Here is a 10,908-nt window from a genome sequence, read left to right on the forward strand (position 1 = left end):
TGAGGCATTACACACGCACATGACTATTTATGTCATGAAATTTCTGTATTTCCACTGACCACATGCTCCAAACTGTATATTTTATATACTAAATCTCCTGAATATAATGCTTTTTCTATTTCAAAATAATACAATACTGATAATGTATTCATATAATATGACATTACATAAACAGTGTGACCTCTTTATTACTAAATAATAATGCTTTCTTTTTCTCAAATAAGATAGCATGAGGGAAGCTCACAAAAACAGTACATTCCAAATTCAATTCCACCTCCAGGCCTTTTCCAATTATGTTGAATGGCAACCTGTGTTCTTCATTGGGATTCTCTTAATGTATCTGCTGGCTGTCTTTGGAAACATGATGATCACCATACTTGTGTGCCTAGCACCTCAGCTTCACACGCCAATGTATGTATTCCTGTGTAATCTGGCTATCCAGGATATTGTGTACGTCTCTTCAATTTTACCAAAGCTGTTATTCATCACAATAACAGCTGACAACAGTATTAGTTTTCCAGGTTGTATTACACAATTATCTTCTTTTTCATTGTGCGTTGGTACTGAATTTTTTCTTCTGACTTCCATGGCATATGACCGTTATGTGGCTATTTGTATACCTTTGCGTTATTTTCTTATTGTAAACAAAAGAGTGTGCATACAGCTGATCAGTGCTTCCTGGATTACTGGTTTCATAAATTCATTTATGCAATCTTTGCTAATATGTAATCTATCATTTTGTAACTCAACAGAAATCAACCACTTCTTTTGTGAACTAAAAACCATGATGAAACTATCCTGCAGTGATATCAGCAGCATTAATACTTTACTATCTGTGGAATGTGTCATTCTAGGCTTTATCCCCTTTAGTTTGATAATAGCGTCCTACGTGTGTATCATTTCCACCATTCTAAAGATTAAGACCTCATCAGGAAGACATAAGATGTTCTCCAGTTGCTCCTCACATCTTACAATAGTTATTATATTTTGTGGGACTGTCCTCAGCTTATACATAAAACCAGAATCTGAACGTTTTCAAGAACAAGATAAGTTACTCTCAATGCTATACATTGGTTTAGTGCCAATGCTAAACCCAGTAGTATATAGCTTGAGGAACAAGGATGTTTTGAAAGCAATGAAAAAAAATATTGAAATTATATCCAAATAGCCTAGTTATTTTTTATATTTTTATTTTACCTACTGAAACTGAAACCTTCAATAAACAATCTATTTATTTTGTTTCATGAATGTGTACTCATTGATTTGTTTCATATTCAATACAATTACACTGTTGCTAGATTTCTGACATCATTTGGAGGGAAACAACTCAAAACAGAAATAAAGCACTTAAATATACTAGTACTTGGCTCGTGTGCACATAACGAGGTGTGCAGGGGGATTGCCACTCATAAACAGTTTACAGCGATTTGCCCTTCAATAGGAGTGCCAAGGATGCTGCCGAAAATGTGTAGTGACATCACAAAGAGCGGAGCCACAGTAGCTGCAAGGGAGCTAAATGGGGGGAGTTTATTCATTCCTCTTATTATCAGTTCCCTTAGCAACTACAGATGATCAGGAACCCTCATTTTAACTTCCTACTCTTTCAAATGGTGGGGGTCTTGAAACGTTAGATTTTTTTTTTTATTGCGTGAAATCATCCCTAGTGAAACACATTTTGTGTGTGTTTCAAAAATGTTTTTTTTTTTGGGGGGGTGGGCTTGGTGCATTTCAAGACCCCCACCATTTGAAAGAGTAGGAAGTTAAAATAAGGGTTCCTGATCATCTGTAGCTGCAAGGGAGCTAAATGGGGAGAGGTTATTCATTCCTCTTAATCTCAGTTCCCTTAGCAACTACAGATGATCAGGAACCCTCATTTTAACTTCCTACTCTTTCAAATGGTGGGGGTCTTGAAATGCACCAAGCCCACCCCCCCAAAAAAAAAACATTGTTGAAACACACACAAAATGTGTTTCACTAGGGATGATTTCACACAATAAAAAAAAAATCTAGCGTTTATAGACCCCCACAAAAGTTTATTTTATAGTTTACAAGAAAACTAAATGTGCCTTTATTTCTACTCTGGCACAAAGGGGCCCTATAGTTTTTATTACAAGCCCCAAAAGACTACATTGGCCCCTTTTTCAAATTTGGATACCATTGAAAACATTTGCAGTCTTCTCACATGCAATGAAATAATTTCATATTCTGAATCCACTGGGCCTGCTGAAAGAAAAACAAAATAATATATAATTTGTGTGGGTCACTCAATGAAATATAACTTACAATACAATATAACTTTCATTAAAGGGACAGCCTAGGCCAAAATAAACTTTCATGATTCATATAGAGCATGTAATTTTAAACAATTTTCCAATTTACTTTTATCACCAATTTTGCTTTGTTCTCTTGGTATTCTAAGTTGAAAGCTTAACCTAGGAGGTTCATATGCAAATTTCTTAGACCTTGAAGGCCACCTCTTTTCAGAATGCATTTTAACAGTTTTTCACCACTAGAGGGTGTTAGTTCACGTATTTCATATAGATAACACTGTGCTCGTGCACGTGAAGTTATCTGGGAGCAGGCACTGATTGGCTAGACTGCAAGTCTGTCAAAAGAACTGAAATAAAGGGGCAGTTTGCAGAGGCTTAGATACAAGATAATCACAGAGGTTAAAAGTATATTATTATAACTGTGTTGGTTATGCAAAACTGGGGAATGGGTAATAAAGAGATTATCTTTTAAAAAAATAAAAATTCTGGTGTAGACTGTCCCTTTAAGCAGCAAAAAAAGAGGTGTATAAAAGGCCTAGAAGTGAAAGGTTTAAAGGGAAAGTAAAGTCAAAATTACACTTTCGTAATTCAGAAAGAGCATACAATTTTGAACAGCTTTTCAATCAGCTTCATTCTCTTGGTATCCTTTTTTGAAAATAATTCCTGGGTAGGCTCAGGAGCACCAATGCACAACTGGTGTTTGGTGGTTTACCTGATGTATTCAGTTAGCTTGAAGTAGTGCATTGCTGCTCCTTCAACAAAGGATACCAAGAGAATGAAACACATTTGACAACAGAAGTAAATTGGAAAGCTGTTTAAAATTGTATTTTTTGTCTGAATCATGAAAGAAACATTATGGGTTTCATGCCCCTTTAAAGATCTACTTCTCAGGTTGTGGCTACTTCTCAAAGTCATGGTAACTGTGAGATAAATGACAATACTACAAAAAGCTAGAAACCAAAATCGGGGAAAACTAAAGAGCAATGTTGGGAGAACCTATTGCACAAATACCCAAGGTGGCACTCAAAACAGTTTTGCTGCCAAAGCTACTCTAGCTGTCAGGTTGTTGATCCCCATAAGATAAATAATGCTATTTATTCACCAAACAATTTAGGATTAACACATATCTTAGCACTCTGAATAGTTTTAGTCATTTTCTAATGGGCTATCCATGAGACCACAAGCAACAACAACCAAACTTTGGACCTGATTACGAGTGGCATGTTAACTGTTAACAAGTTGAAAGTAAACGCGATCGCTTGAGCGCAATTAAAGTGCGCCAGGTTAGCGTGACCTCAGAGCTCTGGTTAACTGATTTTCAAAATAAAAAAGTGTCACAAATTCATTACAAAGTACAGTTAAACTCATGATAACACTATCTAATAATAATAATTAAAAAAAAAATTGCACAAAAAAAGTGCTCAAAGATATGTGGTCTCAGGTATTAGAAAGAAAAAGGCAAGCAAAGAACTTTAAAGGGACAGTAAACACCAGAATTTTTGTTGTTTAAAAAGGTAGATAGTCCCTTTATTACCCATTCCCCAATTTTGCATAACCAACACAGTTATAATAATATACTTTTTACCTCTGTGATTACCTTGTATCTATGGCTCTGCAAACTGCCCCTTTTTTCAGTTCTTTTGACAGACATGCATTTTTAGCCAATCAGTGCTTGCTCTTAGGAGCTTCACGTGCTGGAGCTCAATGTTATCTATATGAAACACATGAACTAACGCCTTCTAGTGGTGAAAAACTGTCAAAATGCTTTCTGATTAGAGGCAGTCTTCAAGGTCTATGAAATTAGCACATGAACCTCCTAGATTTAGCTTTCAGCTAAGAATACCAAGAGAACAAAGCAAAATTGGTAATAAAAGTAAATTGGAAAGTTGTTTAAAATTACATGCCCTATTTAAATCATGAAAGATTTTTTGTGACTTTACTGTCCCTTTTAACATAGTGATACATACATATACATACAGGGAGTGCAGAATTATTAGGGAAATTAGTATTTTGACCACATCATCCTCTTTATGCATGTTGTCTTACTCCAAGCTGTATAGGCTCGAAAGCCTACTACCAATTAAGCATATTAGGTGATGTGCATCTCTGTAACGAGAAGGGGTGTGGTCTAATGACATCAACACCCTATATCAGGTGTGCATAATTATTAGGCAACTTCCTTTCCTTTGGCAAAATGGGTCAAAAGAAGGACTTGACAGGCTCAGAAAAGTCAAAAATAGTAAGATATCTTGCAGAGGGATGCAGCACTCTTAAAATTGCAAAGCTTCTGAAGCGTGATCATCGAACAATCAAGCGTTTCATTCAAAATAGTCAACAGGGTCGCAAGAAGCGTGTGGAAAAACCAAGGCGCAAAATAACTGCCCATGAACTGAGAAAAGTCAAGCGTGCAGCTGCCAAGATGCCACTTGCCACCAGTTTGGCCATATTTCAGAGCTGCAACATCACTGGAGTGCCCAAAAGCACAAGGTGTGCAATACTCAGAGACATGGCCAAGGTAAGAAAGGCTGAAAGATGACCACCACTGAACAAGACACACAAGCTGAAACGTCAAGACTGGGCCAAGAAATATCTCAAGACTGATTTTTCTAAGGTTTTATGGACTGATGAAATGAGAGTGAGTCTTGATGGGCCAGATGGGTAAAGGGCAGAGAGCTCCAGTCCGACTCAGACGCCAGCAAGGTGGAGGTGGAGTACTGGTTTGGGCTGGTATCATCAAAGATGAGCTTGTGGGGCCTTTTCGGGTTGAGGATGGAGTCAAGCTCAACTCCCAGTCCTACTGCCAGTTTCTGGAAGACACCTTCTTCAAGCAGTGGTACAGAAAGAAGTCTGCATCCTTCAAGAAAAACATGATTTTCATGCAGGACAATGCTCCATCACACGCGTCCAAGTACTCCACAGCGTGGCTGGCAAGAAAGGGTATAAAAGAAGAAAATCTAATGACATGGCCTCCTTGTTCACCTGATCTGAACCCCATTGAGAACCTGTGGTCCATCATCAAATGTGAGATTTACAAGGAGGGAAAACAGTACACCTCTCTGAACAGTGTCTGGGAGGCTGTGGTTGCTGCTGCATGCAATGTTGATGGTGAACAGATCAAAACACTGACAGAATCCATGGATGGCAGGCTTTTGAGTGTCCTTGCAAAGAAAGGTGGCTATATTGGTCACTGATTTGTTTTTGTTTTGTTTTTGAATGTCAGAAATGTATATTTGTGAATGTTGAGATGTTATATTGGTTTCACTGGTAAAAATAAATAATTGAAATGGGCATATATTTGTTTTTTGTTAAGTTGCCTAATAATTATGCACAGTAATAGTCACCTGCACACACAGATATCCCCCTAAAATAGCTAAAGCTAAAAACAAACTAAAAACTACTTCCAAAAATATTCAGCTTTGATATTAATGAGTTTTTTGGGTTCATTGAGAACATGGTTGTTGTTCAATAATAAAATTAATCCTCAAAAATACAACTTGCCTAATAATTCTGCACTCCCTGTATATAAATATAATGTCTGTTAATATCTGAGCAGTGAATAAAATATCTTGTTTTAAATCTAACTATTATGGGCCAGATTACGAGTGGAACGCTATCATCTCTGCGAGGTGTGCAAACGCGATCGCAAAGTTGTGGTATATTTTGTGCTTGAATCCGTATTATGAGTGGTGCAATGTTTAAGTCAATGCAACTTCATATGCACCAAGTTGCGATAAATTGCGCTCGCCATACTTTCTTTGGGCACCATTGAGGGTAAAATGTCCACCGGATTACAAGTTCATGATAGACCAAAGCTTGTGGACAATGGCCCCCTTTGGCACTGCCTGTGGAAATGGTGCTCTGGTAGTGCTTGTTCTACAATTGACTATCTCTGGCCACATTCCACTTTTTTTATTTTCAGAAGATTCTTTTGAGTGTATAATACATTTTATTTTCCAAAAAACATGTGTGTGCATATATTTAAAGGGACACTAAAGTCAAAATAAACTTATATGATTTAGAAAGAGCATGCAGTTTTAAGACACTTTCCAATTCAGACACCAATCAGCAAGCGCTACCCAGGTGCAGAACCAAAAATGTGCGTCTCCTAAGCATTCATGATTTTCAGTTAAAGACACCAAGAGTTTGCTTAAAACTGCATGTTCTAGCTAAATCATGACATTTGGTTTTCATATCCCTTTAAACAATGTTGTCATAAAGTACAACCAAAAACGAAGAGTTTGACAAAGACTGATGCTTTTAAAAGTTCAATTTATTAAGTACAAAAGTTAAAAGGAAATAGAAGGCCATCTCCAGACAGACAAGTTAGGACAACAAACCCAAAATGACAGCTATCATGTTAAGGCTCAACAAGCCTTAATCATAGCTAAGGGCTACATGAAATCTACAGCCTTTAAAAAGGGAACACCCTGACGTTTAATAGGTTAAGAACAAACAGGGGGAGTGTCCCATGATTAACAGTATGTTAACCCATGCAAAACTTGCAACAAAGTTAAACATCATAGATGCCCCTTTAGATAAAGTGTATAATTACTCTATGCATAAGACATAATATTGTAGAGGATAAACATAAATACATTCATATGTATTATCAAGTAAATACACTTAGGTTGCAATAATACAATACAAGTTGATACAGGATAAGAATACATTCCAAAGCACAAGTATATATATATAAATATGTGTATGAAAATACGTATGAATGTATTGATGCAAAATTGTGTATACGTAAGTGGGCTATAAGGTGCCACGCAATTACACTGCAGTAGAGTATTAGGGGAGGAGCCTTTCATTAGTACACTTATATGTAATGTCAAAGTTATATAAGCAATGAACTATAAATAGATGAATATATGTATTAACACATGTATACAAAGAAAAGGATCAAAGAGAGTGATGATATCACTACCAATAATTGATCAGATCGTGCTCTGAGTTAAAGCCCAATGGAGCTATTGTCTGGAGTGTAAATATCCAGAACATTTCTCTTTTTTGTAAAAGTTTAGTCACCCCCTCGTTTTGGGGGGGAATACTCTCTCAATTGCTTGCCATCTCAGAGTATGATTTGATCCCTCATGGACTTGAACAAAGTGTTGAACCAAAGCTGTCTTTGATCTGCCAACACTAATGGTAGATAGGTGTTCGTGTATTCTAGACTTGACATCTTGCGTCGTTAACCCTACGTATTAATGTTTACACTGGGTATAAGATAAAAGGTAGACAACAAAAGTAGAAGTGCAATTAAGGCATGATTGAATTTGATATTGTGTGCCTGTGGTTTCAGATCTGAATGTGTCAGATATCATAGCTGAATCGCAAGGGCGACACCTGTTGCTACCACATCTAAACATACCTCTATGGGATAACCAAGACCCCATAGCTCTGTTGGGGTTAGGTAGTTGTGAGGATGAAAGTAGATTACCTAAAGTTTAAGTTTTTCTATATGAGCATCTTACCCCTCTACTGACACATTTAGTTAGACCATCATCAGTGGCTAACATTTGAAAATGTTTTTTTATAATATTACAAATCACTGGATACTGTTCACTATATGTAGTGACAAATGTGACTCCATCATGCTTTTCAGTATGTTTAATTCTATCAGCTAAAATATGTTTTCTGTTAATCATTTTTGTTTCTTTCTCTGCTCTAGAGATTATATGTGGGGGATAGCCTCTCTGTTGTAAACGGTTTCTTAGATTCAGGGACCCTTTCGCAAATGTTTCATTAGATGTACAATTATGTTTTAATCTGATGAATTGTCCTTTAGCAACAGCATAAGGGACATGTCGTGGATGGCAACTTCTTGCGTGTAAGAGAGTGTTTCCTGAAATTGGTTTTCTATAAACCTCAGTGATAACTCTTCCAGTACTACCCCCAGTTAATGTCAGATCTAGAAAATTAATTTTGATCTTGTTCATCTCAAAAGTGAAAACAAGTCCACAATCGTTGCTATTTAGATACTGCAAAAAAGGTGCTATCAGCATATCAGACCCCTGACAAATCAGCAAGAGGTCATCAATAAAGCAACGATAAAAAATATTTTCCCTCAAGGGGTTGATATCTCCATAGATGTGAGACCGCTCCCACCAACCTAAAAACAGGTTGGCGTAGGAAGGAGCAATCTTAGCTCCCATGGCGGTCCCACATCTCTGGAGATAGAACCCCCCCCCTCAAAAGAAAAATAATTGTGTGTAAGCAAAAAATATGCTACCTGTATAATGTATTCCTGTAAATCAGATGCATAACAAGAGTATCTCTCCAGAGTGAACCTCAAAGCCTTTAAACCTTTAGAATGAGGAATAGAGGAGTAAAGGGCGGTGACATCAATCGTCAACCATGTGTAGTTCTGCTTATCTCATGTAAGATTCTTTACTAGGGACATGTTTGGTATCCCTGAGATAATTAGGGAGATTTAACACAAATTGATTCAGGATCCCATCTAACATCATAAAGTACAAGTCTTATTTTGACAAATATGCAAAGTATGTAAAACATTTATGCATACATTATTTAATTACAGGGACATTATTATTATTGGTTATTTGTAGAGCGTCAACAGATTCCGTAGTGCTAAATTAAACAAGTTGTTTTTCATGTTCATTAAACTATACAATGTAAAAAAGGAAACATTATTTTTTTGAGAATGCAACTAGATTTTCATTATTAAATTATCCAAACATTGTTCAGATGATTTAAGTCATGCTTGTTCTGTTAAGAATTATTCTCTATACTATACAGCACATATTTCATTAAAACCATTGAACTCGACAGTAAGATATACTGTATGTATTAATAATACATTTTAACATTGGCTTGAGTTAATCCTATCACTTTTTTATAAACATAATGAGATATTATAATGTATAATTGTAATGCCCTTTAATTAGATTAGGAGAACAAGAGTCTGCACATCACATCACAAAAACCCCCGAAAAAAACAGGGACAACATTGAATGCAGAGTATGCTCTACTGGTGTAAACATACCACTTTACCACATACATTTTTTTAATTCAATGATATTATTTATTCCTGTGTAATTTAAATACAAATTTTACATTTTTGGTGAACATTTTTGATAGAACTTTGGATGCACCTTAACAATACAATTTTTTCCTGAGTATTTTTGTGGAATAGTTCAATTATTCCCTTTGCATGATTTTTAAATTACCATTTGCATTGTACACTTTTGTATACTGCATTTCCAAACAATCCGAAAATGCAGTATACGCCCCTTAGTGAGACACTGTTTTCAGGGTAAAAAAAAGTGGCTGCATAGAATTCCACCAGGGAAATAGTACTGGAGAGCATTCTTAAATAATCTCACCAGCCAGGGACCTTTAGAGAATCGGAACCCATGCCTTTCTACACCATAATTTCATAAACCCAAATTAATATCTGCTTAATCAACCAGAGATCTTGTGATTGCTGGTTATTTAACGTGCGCCCGTAAAGGGGCAAATTTGCCCCTTAACGGGTGCATGTTAATTAGCGCTCCACATGTAATTTAGCTCTAAATGTATACTCTTTATATTACTGTTAAGCAGCTTTCATATTACAATAAATAAAACCATCTTAACCAGTTAAACCCCTATATAAAACAATAATAATAATAATAATAAAAAACTCTTCTAACAACAGATGTACATGGAAATACGCATGTGGGTATGAAGGCTATAGGCCTAATGCTACATAATGTACAGGTAGTCATAAACTGAAATTAATAAGTATACACCCCAACCAGGGTTCGAGTCCTCCAAAAAAAAGTGTGGGAACTCACCACTCACAATTAATATTTATATTAAATGTATACACACACAAACTGTATTTATTTGTATATAATACATAAACTTTGATTAATCAAATTAAATCCAATGAAGTGTTGAATGGTTGCCTTTGGGTCTGAGTATCCTCCTCTGTTACAGAGTCTCACCTACTTAAGGTGCAATTGTCCTATTTCTGCTGAGGGGAGATAAATAACCCCAGAGCAAGCCACACAGAAATGTAAGCACCATGTGTTACACACAGTGCAGGGTGATCACACAGCAGGACCTCTGACAGACTTGCATTTAGTGTGTTGTAGGAAGTGTTACTGCCCATTACTAGAGGATCTCCCTATCCCTCTAAAAAGACTGTGCTCCAGCTCCTCCCACCAGCAGCAGCAGTGTTTACTAAAGCATTTCTGTTCTCTGTCCAGAGGGAACTTAGTTCCTCCTGCAAAAATAGTGCAAGAACTCCGTTCCCATGCGTTCCCGCTCAACTTGACCCCTGACTCCAACATTAATTGCACCAAACCAAAATAATGTCATTCTACACCATAGTTTAGTATATACATAAGTATGATGAACTGCTGACCATACACACCAGCCATATTATCAATTATACAAATGCTCCTATGCAACATTATGTCCTTCTACACCATAATTTCATATACGCAAATTAAAAACTGCAGGCTATGCACATTAGCTATATCATTAATTATACAAGTACAAATGAATAACTACAGGTCATACACACTAGCTATACATCTAATCATATGAGTCCTCCTATACCAATCCATGTCCTTCTATACCATATTTTCCTATACAGAAATTAAAAAACTGCTGGCTTTAAACATCA

At 36.4% G+C, this 10,908-nt stretch overlaps 1 protein-coding gene across 1 annotated transcript; it reads left to right on the top strand.

Annotated features, from left to right (window-relative positions):
• Nucleotides 1-229: 229 nt before the first annotated feature.
• LOC128664615 (olfactory receptor 5V1-like) lies at nt 230-1,168 on the top strand. The gene has a single exon (XM_053719431.1). It carries the CDS (start codon nt 230-232, stop codon nt 1,166-1,168), a length of 939 nt encoding a protein of 312 aa, XP_053575406.1.
• The last annotated feature ends 9,740 nt before the right edge of the window (nt 1,169-10,908 follow it).

Source organism: Bombina bombina, chromosome 6, assembly GCF_027579735.1.
Source record: "Bombina bombina isolate aBomBom1 chromosome 6, aBomBom1.pri, whole genome shotgun sequence".
Taxonomy (NCBI): domain Eukaryota; kingdom Metazoa; phylum Chordata; class Amphibia; order Anura; family Bombinatoridae; genus Bombina; species Bombina bombina.